Source organism: Myxocyprinus asiaticus, chromosome 20 (assembly GCF_019703515.2).
Source record: "Myxocyprinus asiaticus isolate MX2 ecotype Aquarium Trade chromosome 20, UBuf_Myxa_2, whole genome shotgun sequence".
Classification (NCBI taxonomy): Eukaryota; Metazoa; Chordata; class Actinopteri; order Cypriniformes; family Catostomidae; genus Myxocyprinus; species Myxocyprinus asiaticus.
In genome coordinates, this window is record NC_059363.1 from 30,298,619 (window position 1) to 30,326,338 (window position 27,720).

Sequence of the window (27,720 nt, forward strand, 5' to 3'; positions counted from 1 at the left end):
TTCTCTGGCTATCCATCTCATGAACAGTTAAAACTGCCCCATTTAGCAGTAATTAATGTGCAATACACAGCTTAGTCTATTTATATTTATCCAACATACCATACCTCTTCTGCCATTACATTCCCTTTCTTCTGTATATAACAGATTGTATTTTGTACATACGTATTATATTGTACATACGTATGATCATATATACTGTCCTGTTGTGTATTTCTGTACATTATTTTCTATTCACTTTTTATTTTTATTCTATTTTTTATTATTATCTCTGTCTTGTTTTTGTATTGTTGTGCACTGGAAGCTCCTCTCACCAAGACAAATTCCTTGTATGTTTAAGCATACTTGGCAGTAAAGCTGATTCTGATTCTGATTTCACTCTGATTATTTGAATAACCATAAAATACTGATACACAAAAGAGCTGGAAAACGTTTCTGGTCCAGATACTTTTGGCCTCCTAAAATTGGATAAAAGTCCACCAAACATGGTTTCATTTTGAAACGGTTCATTTGATAAGGTTTTAAATGGAATGGAAAATAAACGGTGACAGACTGTACGATTACCTCACTGCAATATAGCCATTGCAAATCCATGGCTAAATGACAGAGCCAAGCAGCATTTGGACCTAACTGTGTGAAGCGATTCTGAACCATTTAGCAGCATATGGTGCTATGTGATTCAGTTCATTTCTAAACGCTGTGCTGTGTGACTGTGTTTTCAGGGGGAAATGCTGTGTTACACTTCTGAATGAGACAGAAGCCCTGAAGTCCTATTTAGACAGGGAGGTGAGTATCACAACAGTGAGGTGTTTGTGCGCATGTGCCGCTGGTTTTGTTTGCATGTATTTGCCTTTCACTTAGTCCCCATGTTCACAGCATGACTGCTTGAGGGAAACGTTTATCTGACGTGTATGTTTTATGTGAGTGTTTGTGTGTATGAGAGCTAGTTTTGAGTCCCAATCTGAATGAATAATTCAGTGTGTTGACCCACACTGTTCCTCCTCAAATTTAGTAATGAGGAGACTGGAGACTCTGCTTAGAGTAAAGCCAGTCCTTTAACACACACACACACACACATACAAGGGCTTTGACGACTACTCATTTTTACTAGTCTACTAGTTGTCAAGAAAAGTAATCAACTATTCAGCAGGTCGATGTTTACCAGGTAAGGAGGTCTTTGCTGTTTCTGGCAAGTCCAACTTTTTGTTAAAAATGTGTGAGTGGAGGGAATGTCCACGCAACTGAAATGCGAAAATCTTGCACATCTTCATTGGCAGATTTATGCTGCTTTCATTATCATAAACAATGCAAAAAAAAAAAGAAGTCATGTCCTACTAGGGATGTGAATTGTAAGGATTTTCATGATTACAATTCCTATAAATGATTCTGTTCATCTTTTAGTGTTTTTGCGTAGGAATTATTTGGAAATAAGAAATGCAATTCTTATTGCATTTCCTGCCCTCAGCGGCCTGTTTCCATATGAGGTCATTCAGTTTTTGACAAAGCAGATATAGCAAATCAGAAATAAATGTAAGAAAATTATTGTAAAAGATGCATTTACACAGCCTTTTTAGAGGCATAAATGCAATCCAATAACTGATCCTAACTATGCATTAAATACAAATTTAAAGCAAAAACAAATAATGTGAAACCTATTTCATTCAACGGAACCGAAAGTCATGAAAATCATAGTTCTGGTATCTTTAAAAAAAAAAAAAAATCATGTTGGGGTTCTTGGTTCCCAACGGTATGTCCGACACATTTATAAATTCTTTCAGCCTCTGGATGATATTGGCTAGTTTCAGTGTGATTCACTAGAATTTTGCCTTGTATGTGAACACTCTAAATGAACTCCATCTCAAATGTCCCCAGCTTCAGTGTGGCTCACTTGTGTGGTTTTTGAATGTAAAAACAGTTTGCCTTTATTTTCAGTTTGCGTAATTCCACTTTTTTTTTCCACATATACTGTATATGCAAATGTATTTGCACATAAACACACCGGGATGCAGTTTGTGGACCATAATCATCACTAGTCGAAACAATGTGTCATTGTGTTGTGTTGGGAAGAACTAATGGTACACCTAATCAGCTAGCCAATGCAACCCCTTACACGTACCATCATTTCATTTGTCTGTTTTTTTTTTTTTTCGTTTAAGACTCGATCAAGGTTCCTTTTGGTTTTGCAGGATGCCTTTTTCTACTCGCTGGTGTATGACCCTCAGCAGAAGACTCTGCTGGCTGATAAGGGAGAGATCAGAGTGGGGAGCAAGTACCAGGCTGACATCACTGACCTCCTCAAAGAGGGTGAGACGTCCCTTCACCTTATTGACTTTGACACCTCATTGCCTTGATCACTTATGATGCCTTATTGACACAGCCAAAGCTGCAAAAACTGCTCTTCTGCTGAGACCACTAACTGTTATTTGGAATAAGGCAGTAAAGAGTGACATAAATTATAGGCAAAGAAAGGTGGAATGAGATTAGAACTGATCATAGGTCAGACTCTGCGTTAGTCAGGGGATAAAATTCTGGGTTCTTTGAGCAACAGATTTCAGTGGTGGAAATGGGCAGCGCTGCAGTTTTAATAATCTTTTAAGCATTATATAATGTAAATATTTCTCTTGATGTTAATAAAAGTTATTATAAAGGCATATCTATGGTTTATTGTAAAGAAATTATGTAGATTCTTTCTGAATTATCGGAAAAAACTGTTTCAATATGCCTGTATGATTATGTTGGCCATGTTACAGGTCGATAAATACACGTCCGCATAAGCTTAACACACTTCTAAGGCCTAAAAATGTGGTATATGAAAATGAAAACTACCATCAGAATTATAATATGCATCTTTACTGCTTGAATTATTAAACCACATACATTAGGTAATAATATTTGTCTTCAATATCATTATATTCCAAACTTAATTTCAGCTGTTTTCGATAAAAATGGTTACTTGCTGCATTCAAAATAAAAGCAAAAGACATTATTTTTTCCTTTCACAAACAGTAGCCCCATGCACTGCGATAGTGGAGACGGGGTCCTTCTTCCTGTTATATCTTCCATAGGTTTTGTTCATATAAGATCATCGTTAGATCATATTTGACCTCATATCTGTCACAGCGATTGCACTTTGGTAATAAAAACAGCGGTTTGCGATCGGACATTGTGCGATTCCTTCGTGAAAAGTCCAAGTCTACCAACAGCAGCTTTGCAGTAAGTGTGTCTCAATAGATCAGATGCAATAACAGTGACGGTGATTCATGAAATATCATAAAATATGTAAAATCCTGAGTCTATCCTGATCCAACGATCCTGATGGAAATTTAATGAAGCCCAAATCTCCAATAATCTTTCAGAAATGGGGTCTTTTAACCCCACAAACAATTTTTCTGCAACATTTCTGAGGTGGTTTGAGACACATTCCATTCCACTCCACTCCACCCAAACAATGCTATGTCAGCATAGGGAAAATGTGAAACATAATCGCTGCTACCAAGTACAACTACAATGGCAAATAATAGCAAATTATGATATGGGTATAGGGATATGCTGAGATGCTCTCAAAGGTAAACTTCAACTTCCATGTCCCGCTTGAAACACCTCCTTAAAAGTGAGTGCTGGTTGTGTTTCAAGAAGGGAATGGTGTATAATATGGAATACAATATTTACTCTCAATTCTCTCAGAAATATTTGAACACCAGGAAGAAAGCAAAAAAAAGGCTGGATGTGTCCTGCAGTGAATTGATGAGATGTGTGTAATTGTTGGTTTTTCAGGAGAAAATGATGGCCAGGAGCTGGAGAAACTGGAGGAGAGGGTGTGGGATCCCAGCAGCCCACTCACTGAGAAACAGATCGGCCAGTTCCTCGTCGTGGCTAGGTAAGATTCTGCAGCATGAGCTAGTTTCCTCTCTGTGTTTCATCACAGTCGTGTGGCACTCTGATATGAGTAGAACATTGACTTTAAAGGACATTAAACAGTAACTTAAGGAAATACCAGTCTTCACAAGGAAGCAGAAGAATAGTGTTAAAGTTTTAGGTGAGCTTATGTTTTAGACTTTGGTTCTGTATAAATGAAATGCTGCATCAACGCTGCGTTGCAGTTGTATTACACTCGATACAACTTGTGTTCTGATAGCTGTGCATGAGAATCAAGATAAAACATGACTTTCTTTGCAGTGTGAAATAGTAATAATGCAAGACAGATGCAAGAAAAACCAAACACTATTCTGTATGCAAACAATCAGATTTCACTAAATAAATATTATGATCATCACTGCATCACCATTTCGTAAAAATTTTAGTTATAAATATTAATACGTGTTAATTAATTAACTTATGAATTAATTGCCAAATTTAAGTAATTACGGGTTTAGAACAAACCCTAACCAGAATGATTGAGGGATATTAATAAATTGTATAAAGCAATGATATTCTGAAGATGCCACCAAAATGGAAACCTCGACTCAAGTCTGTTTTCATTAGAGTATCCATTTTTTTTCTTCACCACTATGTTCTATCCCTCTTATTTTAACTCCCTGATATTTTACTCGATCTCTTATTCTGTCTCACTCATTCATTCTCTTTCACATGTTTCCCTTTCTTCATGAAACTTCCCCACGGCCCCTCCCCTGCAGGTCTGTGGGTACGTTTGCACGGGCTCTAGACTGCAGTAGTTCAGTTCGGCAGCCCAGTCTGCATATGAGTGCTGCGGCAGCCTCCAGAGATATCACACTGGTACAGCACATCTTACACTCGCACACTGCTGGAACACTTCACACTTTAGTTCAGCTCAGCAAGTTCATGCTAATGGCATTATGAAAAAAAATCTCTAGCCTTTTGAATTATTTGTCCAATTTTGAAATTGGGTGTAATTGCCAATTTTATTAAATATTGGGCAGAACATTCTAAGGTGAAGATTAACCATATAATATTGTATCCTGCCAAATAAGAAGTTTAAATATGTGTTGTCTTCAGGTTTATGCTAAAATACTGTTTAAATAGAACCTAATTGATCAAATGCATTATCTTAAAAGTCCCATTGATTATGTCCAGCCACAGACTTAATAAAACCCCCCAGCATTTCAGCAAGTGCAGTTATGATATTTTAATGATTTTATTGTCTTTTTTTGTTATTGTCTTTCAGTTATAGTCTAAGCATTATAACATACATGCATCTTAAGAAGTCATTTATTAACACTGCACTTGGGAAAATAGATCAGATGTATGTTTTTCTTTAAAGGGGTCATAACATGCCTTTTTTTAAATTGTTTTAATATGGTCCTTGAGGTTCACATACACCAATCAGCCACAACATTAAAACCACCTGCCTAATATCATGCAGGTCCCCCTCGTGGTGCCAAAACTGCACCAACACGCATCTCAGAATAGCATTCTGAGATGCTATTCTTCTCAACACAATTGTACAGAGCGGTTATCTGAGTTACCGTAGACTTTGTCAGTTCGAACCAGTCTGGCCATTCTCTGTTGACCTCTCATCAACAAGGCGTTTCCATCCACAGAACTGCTCCTCACTGGATGTTTTTTGTTTTAGGCACCATTCGGAGTAAATTCTAGTGACTGTTGTGTGTGAAAATCTCAGGAGATCAGCAGTTACAGAAATACTCAAACCAGCCCATCTGCACCAACAATCATCCATGTGATTTATCTAATCAGCGAATCATGTGGCAGCAGTGCAGTGCATAAAATCATGCAGATACGGGTCAGGAGCTTCAGCTAATGTTCATATCAACCATCAGAATGGGGAAAAAATTTGATCTCAGTGATTTGGAGTGTGGCCTGATTGTTGGTGCCAGACGGGCTGGTTTGAGTATTTCTGTAACTGCTGATCTTCTGGGATTTTCACACAACAGTCTCTAGAATTTACTCAGAATGGTGCCAAAAACAAAAAACATCCAGTGAGCGGCAGTACTGTGGACGGAAATGTCTTGTTGATGAGAGGTCAACAGAGAATGGCCAGACTGGTTCGAACTGACAAAGTCTATGGTAACTCGGATAACCACTCTGTACAATTGTGGTGAGAAGAATATCATCTCAGTATGCTATTCTGAGATGCGGGTTGGCACTGTTATGGCGGCACGAGGGGGAGCTACACAGTATTAGGCAGGTGGGTTTAATGTTGTGGCTGATCGGTGTATAATATTAGTAAAGAAAAATTGCACAGAAAAACAAGCAAACAAAAGTCACATATTTGAAAAACATGATCATTTTCCACCCTCATTCTGACCCTCTTTCAGAAATGCTCAGTTGTAATGCTGCTTTTCATTTAAGACCTGACAGTAAACATGACCAGTAAGATTGGCTCTCTGCTCTTGACTGACCGAGCAGGTCTCCTTGCCATTTTACTGCTCACCACTACTAGGCAGGGCTACAGAAGTAATTAGGTGAAGTAGGTGTTGATGTGTTGTTGTGGAGGTGGTCAGATGCAAATGTCTACCACAGTATGAGATCACAATGTGGAGGAAGTAGAGAACGAGTTGTTTTGGCAGCTTGGTTTCAACAAATGCTCTTTTTGCAGCGAGGAAGTTTTGAGTTCTGAAACTGACAGTATGTTTTTATAATACAGTGACCTCTTATATTTTAAAACATCAGGTAAAATTGTATTCCTCATGTCATGACCCCTTTAAGGCTTTGTAAATACAGACTTGATTCACGTTAGCGCCATCTTTGATTTTTAATGGGAATGACAATGAGGCTGTGAGGGACAGACCCTATCTCTTCAATGGACTGTACGGCAGTTTAAAGTGTTTTTGGATCATTCCACAGACAAAACATTGATAAAATATCTAAGAACATTCAGTATACAAAGAACTCCAGACAACATGAGTTGTGGGAAATCAGATGTGATTTAGGAGCTTCTTACAGCTTTATACCGTTTGTGCAATTGAAGAGACTAAGTCTATCCCTCACAGCCTCATTGTCATTCCCATTAAAGATCAGAGATGGCTGTAGCTTGAATAAGGTTCAATTATCTGAGTATTACAATTAAATATTACTCTTGTTCAATATATTTTTGATAGGGTCTTTCCATTCTCTCACTTTCAATTCATACTGTTTATTGGAGCCCAAACTTACATGAATATAATATTAATATATTCAAATAAAAGACCATTTTAAGAATTTTATTCAGTAGTAATAATTTTTTTGTTTTAATTTAACTTTCACACTGCATTTTAACACATGAAGTATCTGGAGTTCCTGTGTGAAGCTGATAATAGTGTTTTAGTATGCTCCTCATTCCAGATAGTTGCATGTCATTTAGCTATGTAGTGGCCAGAAATATTAGATGTGTTTGAAATTTAAAATGAACAATGGTAGTGGTTATATCCAACAATTGTGATTTAGATCAAATAATCCAAATCAATTAATTATTTGATAATTGCATCAGCTCTATATTGGTCTGAGCTGAAGCATTATAGAGCAGTCTCTGCCTGTAGGGTGTACCAGAAAAGCAGCAGAACAGGATGTTCACCATCCAGCCACCCAACTCTTGTATACAAAACATGCAGGAAAGATTCCAAAGGGCAACATATCCATGCATACAGTAACCACACACACTGCCCATCTTTGTTGCATCAGTGTAATGTTTTTTCCGGAGTTATGCAATTTCACATTTTTATGTTGGTTGACAAGCTCTGCTTGAAACAACGGAATCTGTGATGTGTCTTGGAATTTAACCCTTGGTCATGAAGCTTTCTTCTTTCAAATGCATTCTTTTCAGTTTCATGCCATGGACACATTGCATAAGAACGGTTATGACATGACACGGGCCATCGCCGCGCTAGTACCCCAGGGAGGACCGGTGCTCTGCCGGGATGAAATGGAGGAATGGAGCCCGTCCGAAGCCAACCTGTTTGAGGAAGCGCTCGAGAAATATGGCAAAGACTTCACTGACATCCAGCAAGACTTTGTGAGTTTAACCCAGGCAGAGTTTATACATAAAAGTAGCACACAAAAAACAAAACAAACAAACAATGAAAATAATTTACAGTCATGTTGTTTCAACCTCGTATTTGTGTTCCACAGAAGATGCGTTCTGAACAGCATGTGGATAAGGAAATGATGACAAAATTTGACATATCCCTTTAATAGATATTAAAGCGTGAAGGAACATAGTTTCTTCAGCGTGTGCTACATATATGGTTTTAAAGGACTTTCTGCACTGTACATATTATGTAAATACAGGTATAATGACTGATAATCTGCGTTTGTTCAGAGGGAGAGTGCATGTGCCAAGTATATGTTTGACTCTGCCATCTGGTGGTTGCTGGCTGTAAGTGCAGTAAAGATTGTTTTAAGCTCTGGGCTTCCATCAAAAATGTCTACTTACAGAAACAGGGAGGAGCCAGACGTGGAAAATTGGCACACCCAAAAGAAGTGAATCAGTTTATTCAGGGACACAAAGGATTGGAAATGTAGCTGGATGTCTGTTTGCCATCATGGCCATATTTGCTCCAAAAAATGACAAAAGATGTGATTCCTCAGAAATGGGGTTAAGATCAAGCAAAATGTAATTTGAGAATGTGCATTGCAGTGATTTTACCACATGTAAGGGGATTAAAGAGTTACTTTTTATATAGAGAGTTTCTTCATCACTACACAATTCTAACACTTACGTTACATAGTTCATGATTCTAACGATAGGCAGTTTGCTGGTGCCAACAATATAACAGCATTAATATTTAATGTACATCTTCGAACACTGCTCGTCTAATCAGAATTTTGAGTTGTAAAAAGTATTATTATTGTTAATGAAAAAAACTTTTTGGGGAAAATTTTTTAACTAATATACACTGCTGGTCAAAAGTTTTGAAACACTTATTCTTTATTATAATTGTTTTTCTTCACATTTTAGAATAATAGTAAAGTCATCAAAACTATTTAATAACAAATGGGACTATGGGAATTATGTTGTGACTATAAAAATCCAAAATAAATCAAAACTGTGTTATATTTTAGCATCTTCAAAGTAGTCACCCTTTGTCTAGAATTTGCGGACATGTACTCTTGACATTATCTCAACCAACTGCTTGAGGTATCATCCTGGGATGCTTTTTAAGATCTTGAGAAACATTTCAGTCAAGTGTTTCAAAACGTTTGACCGGTAGTGTATATTTTCATGATTTTTTTACATTTATCTAAAATAAAATAAAAATGACCTCAAATGAATTTCTGATTAATTTTGTTTTTGATCAAATCAAAATCAAATCAAATCACTTTATTGTCACACAGCCATATACACAAGTGCAATGGTGTGTGAAATTCTTGGGTGCAGTTCCGATCAACATAGCAGTCATGACAGTGATGAGACATATACCAATTTACAATAACATCAGATTAACACAACACAATTTAAACATCTGTTATACACATAATTACACTCAACAATATACAAATAATAACATACACTGTACAGTATACAATATGCTGTTTTTTTTTTTTTTTTTTTTTTTTTTTACTATATAGATACACATTATTCAATAAAAATTAAAATATATATAAAAAAAAGTATATATATATATATATAGAATGTACAGTATTGTACTGTATTGACATTCAGGCTGTCGGTTGATAGTCAGTTGTTAAGAGAGAACATAATATAATAATAATAATAATATAATTTATGACAGTCCGGTGTGAGATATAAGAGTAAGAGTAATAAAGTGCAGTGCTGATGTATTTTGATCTTGGGAGATCAAGAGTTCAGAAGTCTGATTGCTTGGGGGAAGAAGCTATCATGAAGTCTGCTGGTGCGGGTCCTGATGCTGCGATACCGCCTACCTGATGGTAGCAGTGAGAACAGCCCATGGCTCGGGTGGCTGGAGTCTCTGATGATCCTCCGATGTTTTTCACACACCGCCTTGTATATATTTCCTGGAGGGAGGGAAGCTCACCTCCGATGATGTGTCTGGCAGTTCGCACCACCCTTTGCAGTGCTTTGCGGTTGTGGGCGGTGCTATTGCTGTACCAGGCGGAGATACAGCCAGTCAGGATGCTCTCCACAGTGCAGGTGTAGAACCGTGTGAGGATGTGGCGGTTCATTCCAAACTTCCTCAGCTGTCTCAGGAAGAAGAGGCGCTGAAGAGCCTTCTTCACAACGACTTCAGTGTGGACGGACCATGTGAGTTCCTCAGTGATGTGGACACCCAGGAACTTGAAGCTGCTGACTCTCTCCACCAGTGCTCCATTGATGGTGATGGGACTGTGTTCTCTGTCTTTTCTTCTGAAGTCCACCACAAGCTCCTTTGTCTTACTGACGTTGAGGGAGAGGTTGTGCTCCTGACACCAGTGTGTCAGAGTGTGCACCTCCTCTCTGTAGGCTGTTTCATCATTGTCAGTGATCAGACCTACCACCGTCGTGTCATCAGCAAACTTAATGATGGCATTGGAGCTATGTGTTGCCACACAGTCATGTGTGTACAAGGAATACAGTAGTGGGCTGAGAACACAGCCCTGTGGGGCTCCAGTGTTGAGGGTTAGTGATGAGGAGATGTTGCTGCCTATGCTAACCACCTGGTGTCTGCTTGACAGGAAGTCCAGGATCCAGCTGCACAGCGAGCTGTTTAAGCCCAGAGCCCGGAGTTTCTCATCTAGCTTGGAGGGCACTATGGTGTTGAATGCTGAGCTGTAGTGTACAAACAGCATTCTCACATAAGTGTTCTTTTTTTCCAGGTGGGAGAGAGCAGTGTGTAGTGTAGATGCAATGGCATCATCAGTGGAGCGGTTGTTGTGGTAAGCAAACTGCAGCGGGTCAAGAGAGAGAGGCAGCACAGAGCAGATGTAATCTCTGATTAGTCTCTCAAAACATTTGCTGATGATGGGGGTCAGAGCAACAGGACGCCAGTCATTTAAACAAGTTATTTTTGATTGTTTTGGAACAGGCACAATGGTGGATGTTTTAAAGCATGTGGGGACTACAGACAAAGAGAGGGAAAGGTTGAAAATGTCCGTAAAAACACCAACAGCTGGTTCGCGCACGCTCTGATGACGCGGCCCGGAATGCCGTCTTGGCCCGCAGCTTTGCGGATATTCACCCGTCGGAAGGATCGAGTTACATCCGCTACAGAGACGGAGAGTGAACTAACCTCTGTAGCTTCAGCCGCGAGAGCTCTCTCCGCGAGGGTGGTGTTATTTCCCTCGAAATGTGCATAAAAAGTATTTAGCTCATCCGGCAGAGAATCAGCGGTGTTCATGGTGGAGTTTTTATTCCCTTTAAAGTCCGTACACTTATTTTATAATATTTTAAACCTTTACAACCTGCCTTCATTTAACATGAAAATTTTGCTAAATAGCAATAACACTATTTAACAATACTAAAATGATATCAGTTAACGCGTTAACTTTGCTAAAATGCTAAAATTAAAATGAAAAACTAAATATACTAAACCTAAAAAACTCTGAAAAAACAATCTAACTGCCACAGAGTGGAAACTAACAAACAATAATTTGAAAATTTAATTAAATTTGAAAACTTTAATAACCTTGTGCATGTGTACAAATGTATACAAACATATGTAATATTATAATAATATTTTTATGCATATTCAGCCATTTTGGTAGTGATTTTGTGAGAAATATTGGTTCTATATATATATATATATATGTTTTATTCTAGCTTCCTTGGAAGTCTCTGACAAGCATCATTGAGTATTATTACATGTGGAAGACCACAGACAGATACGTTCAGCAGGTATGTTTCATGCCCCTCTGTGTACACTGCTAAAAACGCTTTATAGTTTTCACGCTGAAATTTTTACTGTTTGATACAGAAACGTTTAAAAGCAGCAGAGGCGGAGAGCAAGTTAAAGCAGGTTTACATCCCCAACTAGTGAGTACCTCAAGGGATCAAAGCTCAACCCTAGATTTTGCATTTCACCCAAGCTTTGAGTGATTGCACTTTGACCAGCTGAAATCCAACCGCCCTTGTGTCCCACTTTTTTTAAATTTTCTACAGCAACAAGCCCAGCCCTAATCAGCTGAGTGTGAACAGTGTAAAGCCCGGGCTGGTAAACGGAGCAGGGGTGGTGCCAGGAGCGCCGGGCCAGCCTGTTGTACTGGGCCGAGCATGTGAGAGTTGTTACAGTAAGTGTTTGGCCTGTGAATTTTCTTAACAAGTGCTCAAAAATGTTAGGTGAAAATTGTTCGTTTTGACATCTTCCCGCAGTTGGAACACTGATTTGCCGTTACATGATCATTTCACCCATTGACACTGTATCTTTAGTCTTTAGTGTCTCTGGACCTCATTCCACCACCTGTACCTCATCCATTGTTTGGAGTTATGCCCACATCTCTTTAGTATTCTGCAACCTTTCTCTTCTGAATAGGGGAAAAAAATAAAAGGCAAAATTGCAAAAAAATATAATTTTTTTTATTTTTTATTACTATGTCATTACCAAAAGTGTAGAGGGCATTAAAGACCCAAGATATATTATAGTGGCGCTATAGATCATATTTTCTACAATTATTTCACATCTATATAAGTTTACTATCACAGGATATATATAATTGTTTAACTATAACAAGACAAATATGTATTACATTCTTACAAATGACTACTGTATAATGCTGATTTTCTGTTTATCAATGGTGAATTATCAGTATCTCATATATATATATATGCAATTTCTTACCCAAGGTGTTGCTGATGTTTCAGTGATTGACTTGATTTACATTTGACATTGCTATTTGACGAAGAAACAACATGGAAGTTAACTATAGCAAGTGTAACACATGAACAGATCCACTTGTGATAGATATACAGTGCCTATAAAAAGTATTCACTCCCCTTGGATGTTTTTATATTTAATTTTATAGTTTTTAAATTATATAATCATAGTGAACTTAATTTGGCTTTTTTGACACTGATCAATGGAAAAATACTCTTTCATAGCAGGCCGTCCTCAAAAACTGAGTGACCATGCAAGAAGGGGACTAGTGGAGGAGGCCACCAAGAGTTGAAGTCAGAAGTTTACATACACTTAGTTTGAAGTCATTAAAACTCATTTTTAAACCACTCCACAGATGTAATTTTAGCAAACTATAGTTTTGGCAAGTCATTTAGCACATCTACTTTGTGCATGACACGAGTAATTTTTCCAACAATTGTTTACAGACAGATTGTTTCACTTTTAATTGACTATCACAATTCCAGTGGGTCAGAAGTTTACATACACTAAGTTAACTGTGCCTTTAAGCAGCTTGGAAAATTCCAGAAAATTATGTCAAGCCTTTAGAAAATTAGCCAATTAGCTTCTGATAGGAGGTGTACTGAATTGGAGGTGTACTTGTGGATGTATTTTAAGGCCTACCTTCAAACTCAGTGCCTCTTTGCTTGACATCATGGGAAATCAAAAGAAATCAGCCAAGACCTCAGAAAACAAATTGTGGACCTCTACAAGTCTGGTTCATCCTTGCGAGCAATTTCCAAATGCCTGAAGGTACCACGTTCATCTGTACAAATAATAGTATGCAAGTATAAACACCATGGGACCATGTAGCCATCATACCGCTCAGGAAGGAGACACATTTTGTCTCCTAGAGATGAACGTAGTTTGGTGCGAAAAGTGCAAATCAATCCCAGAACAACAGCAAAGGACTTTGTGAAGATGCTGGAGGAAACAGGTAGACAAGTATCTATATCCACAGTAAAACTTGTCCTATATCGACATAACCTGATAGGCTGCTCAGCAAGGAAGAAGCCACTGCACCAAAACTGCCATAAAAAAAAAAAATCCAGACTACAGTTTGCAAGTGCAAATGGGGACAAAGATCTTACTTTCTGGATAAATGTCCTCTGGTCTAATGAAACAAAAATTGAACTAGTTGGCCATAATGACCATCATTATGTTTGGAGGAAAAAGGGTGAAGCTTGCAAGCCGAAGAACACCATCCCAACTGTGAAGCACGGGGGTGGTAGCATCATGTTGTGGGGGTGCTTTGCTGCAGGAGGGACTGGTGCACTTTACAAAATAGATGGCATCATGAGGAAGGAAAATTATGTGGATATATTGAAGCAACATCTCAAGACATCAGCCAGGAAGTTAAAGCTTGGTTGCAAATGGGTCTTCCAAATGGACATTGACCCCAAGGGTACCTCCAAAGTTGTGGCAAAATGGCTTAAGGACAACAAAGTCAAGGTACTGTACCATCACAAAGCCCCGACCTCAATCTGATTGAAAATTTGTGGGCAGAACAGAAAGTGTGTGCGAGCAAGGAGGCCTACAAACCTGACTCTGTTACACCAGTTCTGTCTGGAGGAATGGGCCAAAATTCCAGTAACTTTATTGTGAGAAGCTTGTGGAAGGCTACCCAAATGTTTGAACCAAATTAAACAATTTAAAGGCAATGCTACCAAATACTAACAAAGTGAATGAAAACTTCTGACCCACTGGGATTGTGATGAAAGAAATAAAATCTGAAATAAATAATTCTCTCTACTATTCTGACATTTCACATTCTTAAAATAAAGTAGTGATCCTAACTGACCTAAGACAGGGAATGTTTTCTACGCTTAAATGTCATGAATTGTGAAACACTGAGTTTAAATGTATTGGGCTAAGGTGTAAGTAAACTTCTAACTTCAACTGTATGACTCCTCTGAAGGACTTATAAGCTTCAGTGGCTGAGATGGGAGAGACTGTGCATACAACAACTGCTTCCCAGGTTCTTCATCAGTTACAGCTTTATGTGAGAGTGGCAAAGAGAAATCCACTATTGAAAAAAAAGAAAGAAAAAAAGAAAACATGAAATCTCAGCTAGAGTTTGCCAGAAAGCTTGTGGGAGACTCTGAAGTCAGCTGGAAGAAGATTATATGGTCTGATGAGACCAAAATTGAGCTTTTTGGCTATCAAACCAGACGCTTTTTTAGCGCAAACCAAACACCGCATGTAATCAAAAATACACCATCCCCGCCGCGAAGCATTGTGGTGGTAGCATCGTGCTGTGGTGATGCTCTGCATCAGGCCCTGGAAGGCTTGGAAAGGTAGAGGGTTAAATGAATGCTGCAAAATACAGGGAAATCCTGGAGGAAAACCTGATGCAGTTTGCAAGAGAACTGAGAATTGGGAGGAGATTTATTTTCCAGCAAGACAACAATCCCAAGCATACAGCCAAAGCTACACAAGAATGGTTTGAAAACAACAATGTTTATGTCCTGGAGTGACCGAGTCAGAGTCCAGACCTCAAACCCAATTGAGAATCTGTGGATAGATTTGAAAAAGGCTGTGCACTCATGATCCCCACGCAACCTGACAGAGCTTGAGAAGTTTTGCAGAGAAGAATGGGAAAAATTGCAGTGTCCAGATGTGCCAAGGTGATAGAGACCTGTCCACATAGGCTCAAGGCTGTAATTGCTCCCAAAGGTGCATCTACTAAATACTGATTTGAAGGGGGTGAATACTTATGCAGCGAGTTTTGTTGTGTTTAATATTTGTTATAAATTTAGACTAATAGGTAGAAATGTGTTTTGACTTTGACATTAAAGAGTCTTTTTCTGTTGATCAGTGTCATTCAATATATATATATATATATATATATATATATATATATATATATATATATATATATATATATATATATATATATATATATAGTTGAAGTCAGAAGTTTACATACACCTTAGCCAAATACATTTAAACTCAGTTTTTCACAATTCATGAAATTTAATCATAGAAAACATTCCCTGTCTTAGGTCAGTTAGGATCACTATTTTAAGAATGTGAAATCTCAGAATAGTAGTAGAGAGAATTATTTATTTCAGCTTTTATTTCTTTCATCACATTCCCAGTGGGTCAGAAGTTTACATGTACTTTGTTAGTATTTTGTAGCATTGCCTTTAAATAGTTTAACTTGGGTCAAACATTTTGGGTAGTCTTCCACAACCTTCTCACAATAAGTTGCTGGAATTTTGGCCCATTCCTCCAGACAGAACTGGTGTAACGGAGTCAGGTTTGTTGGCCTCCTTGCTCACAAACGCTTTTTCAGTTCTGCCCACAAATTTTCTGTCGGATTGATGTCAGGGCATTGTGATGGCCACTCCAATACCTTGACTTTGTTGTCCTTGAGCCATTTTGCCACAACTTTGGAGGTATGCTTGTGGTCATTTTCCATTTGGAAGACCCATTTGCGACTGATCTTTAACTTCCTGGCTGATATCTTGAGATGTAGCTTCTCCCTTTTCCCTCCAAACATAACAATGGTCATTATGGCCAAACAGGTACATTTTTGTTTCATTAGACCAGAGGACATTTCTCCAAAAAGATCTTTATCCCCATGTGCTCTTGCAAACTGTAGTCTGGATTTTTTATGGTGGTTTTGGAGCAGTGGCTTCTTCCTTGCTGAGCAGCCTTTCAGGTTATGTCGATATAGGACTTGTTTTACTGTGGCTATAGATACTTGTCTACTTGTTTCCTCCAACATCTTCACAAGGTCCTTTGCTGTTGTCCTGGGATTGATTTGCACTTTTCACACAAAACTAAGTTCATCTCTTGGAGAGAGAATGCGTCTTTTTCCTGAGCGGTATGATGGCTGCATGGTCCCATGGTGTTTATACTTGCGTATTATTGTTTGTACAGATACACGTGGTACCTTAAAGGCATATGGAAATTGCTCCCAAGGATGAACCAGATTTGTGGAGGTCCACTATTTCTTTTCTGACGTCTTGGCTGATTTCTTTTGATTTTTCCATGATGTCAAACAAAGAGGCACTGAGTTTAAGGTAGGCCTTAAAATACATCCACAGGTACACCACCTATCAGAAGCTAATTGTCTAAAGGCTTGACATCATTTTCTGGAATTTTCCAAGTTGCTTAAAGGCACAGTTATCTTAGTAAATGTAAACTTCTGACCCACTGGAATTGTGATATAATCAATTAAATGTGAAACAATCTGTCTGTAAACAATTGTTGGAAAAATTACTCGTGTCATGCACAAAGTAGATGTCCTAAATGACTTGCCAAAACTATAATTTGCTAATATTAAATCTGTGGAGTGGTTAAAAAAATGAGTTTTAATGACTTCAACCTAAGTGTATGTAAACGTCTGACTTTTCAACTGTGTGTGTGTGTGTGTGTGTGTGTGTGTGTGTGTGTGTGTGTGTATATATATATATATATATATATATATATATATATATATATATATATATATATATATACACACACAGTGGCGGCCAAAAGTTTGGAAAAATGTACAGATTTTACATTGTCTTTTGTGTTTGTTTTTGAGTTGCCACAGTATGCAATAGACTGGCATGTCTTAAGGTCAATATTATGTTAAAAATGGAAAAAAGAAACAGCTTTCTCTAGAAACTCATCAGTCAGTCATTGTTTTGAGGAATGAAGGCTGTACAATGTTTGAAATTGCTAAAAAACTGAATAGTCCATACAAAGGTGTACACTACAGTCTTCAAAAACTGGCTCTAACAAGGACAGAAAGAGATGTGGAAGGCCAGATGTACAACTAAACAAGAGGATAAGTACATCAGAGTCTCTAGTTTGAGAAATAGACACCTCACATGTCCTCAGCTGACAGCTTCATTGAATTCTACCCGCTTAACACCAGTTTCATGTACAACAGTAAAGAGAAGACTCAGGAGTTCAGGCCTTATGGGAAGAATTGCAAAGAAAAAGCCACTTTTGAAACAGAAAAACAAAAAGAAAAGGTTAGAGTGGGCAAAGAAACACAGACATTGGACAAGAGATAATTGGAAAAGAGTGTTATGGATCTTAACCCCATTGAGCTTTTGTGGGATCAGCTAGACTGTAAGGTGCATAAGAAGTGCCCGACAAGACAGCCACATCTATGGCAAGTGCTACAGGAAGTGTGGGGTGAAATGTCACCTGAGTATCTGGACAAACTGACAGCTAGAATGCCAAGGATCTGCCATTGCTGCACATGGAGGATTTTTTGATGAGAACTCTTTGAAGTAGTTTGAGAAGTTTTGCATTTTTATTTTTTCAAATTGTAATAGTAATTGTTCACGTTATTAATGTCCTGACTATACATTGTGATCAGTTGAATGCCACTTTGGTGAATAAAAGTACCAATTTCTTTCCATAAGAGCAAAATATGTACATTATTCCAAACTTTTGGCTGCCTGTGTGTGTGTGTGTGTGTGTGTGTGTGTGTGTGTGTGTGTGTGTGTGTGTGTGTGTATATATATATATAAAACATCAAAGGGGGGTGAATACTTTTTATAGACACTGTATGTGCTGGGTCGCTAAAGACATGAGGTATGTAATCATATTTTTGGCATTGAAGGGTTAGGGCAGAGTGGTGTTGGAAAGAACTTTGTGTGTTTATGTGCACGTGTAGCCACCAGCTCCTATCAGTGGTACTCATGGGGACCACTCAACATGCAGTGCAGACTGTGTGCCTCCTGCTGGGCTTACTGGAAAAAATACGGAGGCCTGAAGATGCCAACCAGGCTGGATGGAGAGAGGCCGGGGCCCAACCGCAACAACATGGTGGGTGTAAAGTGGATTGTCTCCAAACATACTCTGCAGGGCTCAAGAAATTGCTCATGAAGTTCTCTTTCTCCTTCCCTGAGCCCATTTTATTTAATCTGTTTAATTTGTCTTTGCTGTGCATTTCTCTTTTATTATGCTTCTTTGTGACTGTTAAATGAACGATCCTGAATGAGTGAATAAGCAGAACTTTTCATTTATTTTTTTAACTTCAAGACATTCACTTAAAAGGAACTTACATTCCACTGTCACCCAGGCCCTCCCTCTCATCTCGCTGTCTGTGTTTTGTGTTCAGAGTCCTCACGGTCTGCCGATGAGACACAGTGGAAGCCCAAAGTTTGCTGTTAAGACCAGACAGGCATTCTTCCTGCACACTTCTCAGCTGACGAGAACAGCTCGACGCATCTGCCAGGACCTGTTGCGATCCAGATACTTGGCAAGACACCCCTATATACCTGTCAACACTGCCGCTATCAAAGCAGAGTGTGAGTATCTGCTAACCGCTGCTGGATTAGCACTGTCATTGATCTAAAACTTTACAGAAAATTGGTGTGCTTTGAGAAATCACAACATAGCTGCAAATACGTTGAACTCTGTGCCCTTGGTGTGGAGGCCACAGGGCAAAAATGGAGCCAAAATGGTAAATGTTAGCCACAACTAGATGTTTAAATTTTTTAAAGAAAATGTCATAGGTGCTTGCCTGTGCAAAAGTCACATTCGGGTTGCAAGGTTTTTTGGGTGGTTGCCAGGTCATTGCTGTGGTAAGATTGGTTAACCTGTTGCTACAGTGCACATAACGCAGATTCTGTCATCAGCACCGTACACGCGTGTCCAGAAAAATTAGGCTGTACGCACACAGTCCATGTCTTTGTGAGCAAAAATAATGGCGATTATAGCGATTGGCAAGCACCAGGAATATAACCAATTTTGAACTACAAATTTGAGGAACCACTTAGACGTGCACAGTGAACATGCATGCGATCATCTGAAACAATGGACCATAAATTGAGTGTCAATCCACTATTGATGAAAGAACTCCAGGTAGCATGACAATAAAAGTATTTGGGTTTGTCGTCCCAGTGCAGCCAAGTCACTGCCAATTGCAAAAATCACAGATTGCTATTGCAGATTGCTTGCTCCATTAGATTTTAACAGACCAATCCTTGTCTAAGTATGGTGATATGATGAGGGCTGCTCCTACTGATGCATACTTTTGACTTATTTTAATTAATTTATTAAAGGATTGTGCTGCCCAGTGCCTGTCAAAGAGGCAATAATTATTTCTTTCTTGATAGTGAGCTGAGCACTTATTGATAGCTTACCTGCCTTATTAACACCACCTCACGTTGTAATATATACTGTAGTTTTAATGGTGTTTCATTGGTCACATGGTTTTAGGTGCTGTGCTGTGGCCAGATGTGTCTAAAAAGCCTGCACCTCTAAAGCAGACTGTAAGGAAGCCTTTGGAGTCAGTGGTTCGATATCTGGGTGAGTAAAATTGTTCTGAAGAAAACAGAAAAACTTAAACCATATTTACTTTCACAATGCATGTTTCAGGTCTTATTGTGAATAAGTTATGCCTACTAACTTGCTTTTCCGAAATGTTCACTTAGGCCAGGGCTTTTCAAACTTTTTAACGCCAAGGACCCCCATATATGATGATCCCTTTGAAAGAAATGGTTAACGTGACATTACATAGACTAATTATATTCAAAATAAAATAATTGGCTTTTATATTGTCATTGTACTAAAGCAAAATTATTAAAATTGTATATGTAAAATATTAACTTTTTATTAAAGCAATGTTCCCTCTTTTTGCATGTGAAGATTTTGTGGCAAATTTGCAGTGAACTCTCATTTAATTCAGGTCTTGTAAAAAAAAAAAAAAAATGGGAGTTCACTGCAAATTTGCCGCAAAATCTTCGCATGCAAAATTTCCATTGTTGCCAAAGGATTGCCAGAGGTTAACCACTACTGGTTCAGTACAAGTAAAGCTCAATCGACAGCAAATGTGACATAATATTGATTACCACAAAAATGTATGTTTCAGTGAGGCACTTACAATGTAAGTGAATGAGGGCCAATTATTGAATGTTAAAATACTCAAGTTTCAAAAGTATAGTAACAAGACATAAACAATATGCATGTAAACATGATTTTAGTATGGTATCACTTACTAACCTTTTCTGTGTAAAGTTATAGCCAGTTTTACAACTTCGCTGCCATGACGATGTAATGTCAACAATCACTAAAACCCTAAATTGATGATTTAAACAACTTTACAGCTCAAATATTACGTGAGTTTTAACTGAAGAATTAATATGTGCTTTTATAAAATTATAAGCTTTGCATTTCTGCCTTTTTAAACCCTCCAAAAATTGGCCACATTCACTTCCATTGTAAGTGCCTCACTGTAACCTCAATTTTTGCTTTTTTAAAGAAAAGGACGGATGAGTTGAAATTAATTTTTGTGGAACATTATGCCACAAATGCTGTCGATTGAGCTTAACTTGTATTGAACCCGGAACATTCCTTTAAGCTGACCGTGTCTTTTTTATCTTAGGTATTTAAAGCCAAAGATATACATTTTCAGTTAATTTCATATTTACTTGTGTAGTGCTTTTCACAGTTAATATTATTTCAAAGCAGCCTTACAGACAATAGTGAATTACAACCCTCATTCCTGACAAATAAGATTTTCTTTTTTCAAAATACAGTATATTTATGTTGTGCTGTTTAAAACCACAGCAGTAACAAAGTAATCCTGATTAATCTCATGATTTCAGAATGAAACGGCAATTATATCAAATAATGTAACACTAATGTTACCTTTTTGTTTTTTTCTATGCAATTTTTTGCGGACCCCTCAGCGTCCCTTTGTGGCCCCCCAGTTTGAAAACCCCTGACTTAGGGCTCATGGGCTATTAGATAATGTTTACCAGCGAAATTGTTGAAAACTCCCATTCAGGTTTGGGTCCAAACTGATATGGAGTGTCCAATTTTCACGATCCAATCAGTTCCCAATAGATAAAATCAATTCCCGCCCTTCACATTACATGTTGAATACCTGTTTTCTCTGAAATTTGTCACATTACAGTAGTAAAATGGGTTGCGGACAGACTTGCACGGTGACTTAAACTTTTGATATCATTTTAATCAAAACTGTCACGTTCCAGAGGCCCACCCCCGCCCACCCAGATCAGATCCTCCGCGAGGAGCCACCATTTCCACTGGGAGCCTGACACCCATCAAATCGATGCCCATCCTCAACAATGGCTCCCCAACCATCCTGGGCAAACGCACCTACGAGCAGCACAATGGCCTGGATGGTAAGTGATCAAAAGCAGGAGTTGGATGGGTTGTGTTTGCAAGATGCTCTTTCTGTACTGCCCACACAACTCCTCCTCCTTCCCTGTCTTCTTGCAATGTCTCGTTCACTTGTCTTTAACTCTCCCACTTGTACCTCCACCAACCCCCATACAGCTACACACACACACACACACACACACACACATTATACTTTAATCTTTGAATGGCTTTCAGGATTGTCATGGTAACAGATCAGAAGTTACTCACATGGATCATTAGTCATGTGGGAGATCAGACCCCAAAAACACACCGACTAAAGGCACCATAACAGCTGATTTAACAGGAGGGCTTCTCGACCACGTGCTACTTTTATGTGGGGCACTTATTTGTGCTCCCCGGTCACATTTTGCTACATTACCCGCTTTACTCCATGCAAGGGTTTGGAGGGAAACCAATGTTCCTTATTATATAAACTACTAATGAGGCTTACACCATTCTGTCCAAAGCAGCAAATCTTTATTTTTTTTTATCCCCATCCTGATTTTTTTTTCATATCATATTTATTTTATGTGCTTATTGTTACAGTTAGCACTTGGGTTATTTCTTGCATTTGCATTAAATGGAATGTTTATTTCCATGGTGCCAGCCTCGAACCTTGTCTTTTGTTCTGTGAACCACATGCATTATGTAAACTAAAGAATGCGGTTAGCAGAAGAGAGCATGTAGTACCTCTTAAAACCAGATGGGGACACGACCATTCAGAGATGAACTACTCGAGAAACAACAGAATGTCAGTCTCATAGAAACAGTTGCTTTGTTCCAAAAACCTAGAGAGCTGTCTACTCCCTTTATAGGCAGCTACGTTCTAAAGGGGTCATTTGCATGTGTTCTTGCACTTTTTTTTTTTTTTTTTCATTGTTGGTCCACGTACACCCACATGCACCAAACATTTTCATTTTGGCTTATAATTGTTTCCAATAGAGTTTGATACTAGTGTGCTGTGAATATTAATATTAGGTAAAATAGTCAGTTTTTAAAATTAGATTGAACTATTTTCATTGATGCTTTTTAGTAATGGATGAAATACAGGTCTATTTATAGTCAACATTTCTTTTGACTTCGTCCACTGTCCATTGGAGCACATCATAATATTTTCTGAGATTGCTTTTCTACAAATCTACATTATTAGTTGAAATGGTTATGTTGCACAGTTGTAAAGACTCGACTGTCCCAACTCTTTTGGAGCATGTTGCAATCATCTGATTTGAAATTAGTGTGTATTAAAAAATAAATAAAATAATAATAATAATCAATTAAATGTACAAGGTAAAACAATCAAATTATGTTTAATGTAATGCTTTCACTAAAGCACAGGGTGAATAGAATGTACAAATCACTACTTTTTTTTTATTAGCTTTTTCCATACTGCTCCAACCATTTTGGGATTGGGGTTGTACGTTAGAAGGCAGCGTAATGTTGGTGCCTAGCTTTTAAAACAACCTTCACGTACTTCATCTGTGATGCTTTAAAAGGCTGGATTGAAAGAGGATTTGGAACAGTATTTTGTGTTGGTGACATTTGGAAAAGTTACATTTTGTATCACTTTTTTTTATACGACTTGGCTGCAAAAGCTTTTACTAACATACATAGATGGATTTATCTCCTGTCTCTCTCTCTTTATGTGTTTCAGGGTCCAAACCCAAAGTCCTGGCTCCTCAGTGGGAAATAATGACCAAGAGGGTGTCTGAACCAGGCCGAACTCCTTCTGGACTGCAGGACGAGGTTCATGAACTGGACTGACCTCTGTTCTGATTACTGACTGCTATACTCAGACAAGAGGAGCAGGTACAGGACACTTGGGTATTTCAAATTCAACTTAGTGATGCTTGCTAAGACAAGTATGACTCACTTATCACTTACTTAATACTTAAGGTAAAGCCAGGCTCTCACAACACAATTTATGGTCAGATTTGGCAGTCGCAGACAGATTTTCGAGATCTGTGACAAAACCCCCAGATCACAGCTAAATGGGTGCTCGCTGCAGTGGACAATGCTTGTTAAATATGAGCAGTTCAGCTACGTGATCTGAGCCAGTCTTGAGCTGTCATAGACGTTGCGATTATTTTCAAGCATGTTTGATATTATCACCACATAATCTTCTAGTGTGAGCGATGCAGCCACAGTGGCGAACTGCTCCAGACAATCACATCATGCATCTTTATACAGGAATAGAAAGCCACAATTTGATAATAATGTTTTATTGTAATCAACTAAAAAGAGGATTTTTTTTAAACAAATAAATAAATGGTCTTAGCACTCTACATGACATTGTGCTGTTTTATTGACCTCCGACTCTTTTTCCAAAAAAGACACAGTCTTCCCAGTAAATTTTCTGCCATATTTTCTTTTTTTGTCTCTTCTGTTTTTCAGTGAAAATCAGTACACATAAAACTTTTGGACAGCGAGCTGATGTATTTCTGGAGAAATCTCATGATAACTCTAATTTCTCACGTGATTTTTGTGAGGCGAAAAAACATTTTTCGCTGTTAGCTAGGGACGTCTCATGGCCAAAGATCTTGTAGTTCGTGCACCTTGTCTGCGTTCTGTTGTGTAATATGTGCACTGTTACGACAAGAAGATGACAAAAGACAAGAAACTTTGTTGTGTAATGTGAGCAGTACAGCTGTTCATGTAGTCTGACAGTCGTGTAGTGAGAGCTTTTGGGATTTAAACAAACCCTTAACCCTAAATAATAATCTTGGGAATGCAACTCATCTCAAACCGTTTGTTACTTTTTTTAAGTCATCAAACTTAAGATTTGAACCTGGTGGATGATAAAAAGGACACAAAAATCCACTAGACTTACATTGAGGGAATATATAAATACTCTAAATACTCAATTTTGTATTAATCATCCAGTCCCTCCAGGATTTTTAGATCTTGCGATCATAAGAATTCTTGCAAATTCAACCAATCTCATGCAAAGCTTGAAAATTTATATAATTTCCGCAGTTTTTCCGCATAAACTGTGAATCTGAAGTATTCCCATCTGCTTGTCATTATGAATATGAACCTGCATCGGCCAAGAACATTTGACATTACACGGATATTAAATTAGTGAAATCGGAACATTTTACGTTCACCATAAAAATCCTTTTCTAAACTTTTGTGGGACCGCAGACAGAACATGTACATCATAGCTAGCGTTTAATATTCACTCCGAGTGCAGCGAATGAGACACAAAAACCCTCCTTTAATGGCATTTCTATATTCGCATAATATTCCCTTAGGTGGACAGTAAAATGTAATTAGAATTTGAAGTGCTTAATACTGTATGAATGGCAATATATGCTAAACACATATATAAAATATATGTTCATATGAGGTTTTCACTAATATTAAAAGGCCACATAGCCTATATGTACATATTTGCAACATATATTTCTAAATATTACAAACATTTTCATATATGTAAATTTTTTTCCAAATACTTGTCGTATTTGAATATGTACATCAATGCTCAAATATATCAACTGTTATTTTATATGTGCGTATATGGCCATATATCAGATTTCTTTATCAGAGGCCTAATTATTGAATCATCATTTGTGTTTTTAGTTAACAGATTTATTGTAGGTCTATTTTAACCTTTAGAAAGATTTTCTTGCATTGTCTGAGGTAGAACATTTTAATACAAAGATAATTATGGGTGTTACAATAGCCATATCGCAGGTTTCACCTAAATTTATGGTATTTTTATGTCTATTATTTTTTGCTTGCTAACTGCATATTCAGTTATTGTGCACAAAAATATTTACATGTTATTGCATTGACACAAATTACACAGGTATGCAATGATGATCTATGAGTTTTCACTGCAAAACAACACGAAAAAATGGTGCAAATTTCATCGCATTATTTGACAAAAGCCACAGCAAATTCAGTAATTTTGGGCCGCAATAATAAGGAAAAAGTGCCGTGAAATCCTGGTGGGACTGATCATTTCTTTGGGCCTTTTGAAAATATGTGCATTTTGGAAAATATGGTATTGGTGGATATTATTGACCAAGTATTTATTTACAAATTAATTTTATCTTTCATGAAAGAGGCTTTTGTCATAAACTCCCAACACATTCAAGCAAAAACTAATTACTAAATGTCTTGTTGTATTAAAGTCTCTGATGGCTAAAAACAAATCTCTCTTATGCTCAATATACAGGTGACTTGAGAGATTTTTTCAGCTCTCAGTACTGGATGGAACTGAGAAAGGATCTGCAGTCAGCATGCACTGCTCAAGTGGCCCATTTTTATAGCTGAAGCCATTGAAAAGACTACTAAGTCTCCATGGATTACAAGAGCCTGTGGCCTAGCAGGACTGACCTGATTGAATAGGACTGATTATTGTTATCATTTACCATCAGCTGTTACTTCTGTCACTGTAATTATTATTATAATTATGATTATTATAATTATTACAATTATTATTACTGTTATTTTTTATCAAGTATAAACATTTTACTTTTAATGACTTGTTGATAAAAATTAAGAATCTTGAACGTTTCTTGAAACAGCTTGCTCCCAAACCATTATGTAAAAGTGGGACGAAATGTCAATTTTGTCTCTTAGATTGTTTTGTATCATGTCGTATCCACGCGAACTTGAAGGACTATATGACTTCTGTTTTTTGTTTTTTTCGTTTGGATGCTTGTATTCTCCGGTTCTGTATGCCCGTCCTGCCACAGTGGTTTAACTTATTCAGAAAGACAGTTTGAATGTTCTTTTTGTACCTTTTTCACAAGTATTACAACTATGCTTCTATATGTAATTTCTCTTTTGTGAATATGTAAATGAAAACAAGAGGGAGGCGTTATTGTACAGTGGTGCATTTCGGGCCTCTGGTGGGTCTCAAACCTTGTTGTAATGGATTTGCCATGCACAGCGTATTCTTTGAAAACTTCTCTTTTTGTAAGGAAACATCTCTAGCTCTCCTCTCCTGCATAAATGGAGAGTTGTCTAGAGATGATGGGAACTCTGAAAAGGTACTACCCCATTAATACAATGATGCACCTTCTTAAGAATAAGCCTGTATAAGAGTGTGGTGTTTGTTATTCCTTGCATTTGCACCAGTATTGTAGTCGCAGCACTCAGAAACAGAAACAGGCCGCTTCAGGCCTGGGATATGTGATACATCCCAGTTTACTCTGCAGTTGGCTTATCAAATATTGATATCTTTAGGGCAATAGAGAGCTTCTTTCACTCATCACACAAATACGCTTTTTCTTTTGTTTTATACACAAAATGGACTGAGTTAGCTGTAAAAAATTTATCATGGTCAACTTTTAAGGATTAATGTATAGTTTTTGACTGTTTTAACCAAAGATGCTAAATTTGCTGGTATCTACAACTTAAGCCTTTAGAAGATTGTTTTGTACTTTGATCAGTGCATGTTTCTGTAGACTACTGTTCATGAACTAAAACTTTATTATATCTAAAGTAGAAAATCATTCCATTGCACAAAAGTTAAGGAGTGTTTGATTAACCTAAACATTTGTGTTATAAACTGCCATTCCTAATCTAAATGTAAGACCTCCAAATCTTCAACTGAACTCCCATAGTAAACTTTTTTGAAAATCAATTGATGCACACTATGACTTTCAGCTAAACTATAATGTGATAAGTTCTTTAGCTCTCTTGTGAAGTGGGGGCCAGGTTAACAATCAACGTGAGTCTTTTATTTCCTATACTTTTCAGTATATACACAGATGGTTCTGCTTTTCAGCAACACGTAAACACATGCGCACATACAAATATTGCTGCATGCCGCTCTCTCCCCTCCAGCAGTCTGGATTGCCCTTTTTATCCCTCTCCACTATCACTGCAAACACAAAACAGCTGTTAGAGTTGATTTCCCACAGGTGTCAATCCTTACCGT

At 37.8% G+C, this 27,720-nt stretch overlaps 1 protein-coding gene across 2 annotated transcripts in view; it reads left to right on the plus strand.

Annotated features, from left to right (window-relative positions):
• The window catches only part of LOC127411320 (metastasis-associated protein MTA1-like), a 72,904-nt gene extending 45,481 nt beyond the window's left edge, over positions 1 to 27,423 (plus strand). For both annotated transcript variants that reach the window (XM_051646816.1, XM_051646817.1), the window contains 14 exons: positions 720 to 783; positions 2,184 to 2,301; positions 3,772 to 3,874; positions 4,632 to 4,731; positions 7,736 to 7,924; positions 11,630 to 11,704; positions 11,784 to 11,842; positions 11,969 to 12,096; positions 18,328 to 18,479; positions 18,775 to 18,964; positions 19,878 to 19,967; positions 21,656 to 21,808; positions 23,479 to 23,633; positions 26,008 to 27,423. In XM_051646816.1, the coding sequence (XP_051502776.1) occupies positions 720 to 783; positions 2,184 to 2,301; positions 3,772 to 3,874; positions 4,632 to 4,731; positions 7,736 to 7,924; positions 11,630 to 11,704; positions 11,784 to 11,842; positions 11,969 to 12,096; positions 18,328 to 18,479; positions 18,775 to 18,964; positions 19,878 to 19,967; positions 21,656 to 21,808; positions 23,479 to 23,588 (1,531 nt within the window). In that variant the 3' untranslated portion in view covers positions 23,589 to 23,633; positions 26,008 to 27,423. The remainder of the gene's footprint in view (positions 1 to 719; positions 784 to 2,183; positions 2,302 to 3,771; positions 3,875 to 4,631; positions 4,732 to 7,735; positions 7,925 to 11,629; positions 11,705 to 11,783; positions 11,843 to 11,968; positions 12,097 to 18,327; positions 18,480 to 18,774; positions 18,965 to 19,877; positions 19,968 to 21,655; positions 21,809 to 23,478; positions 23,634 to 26,007) is intronic.
• The last annotated feature ends 297 nt before the right edge of the window (positions 27,424 to 27,720 follow it).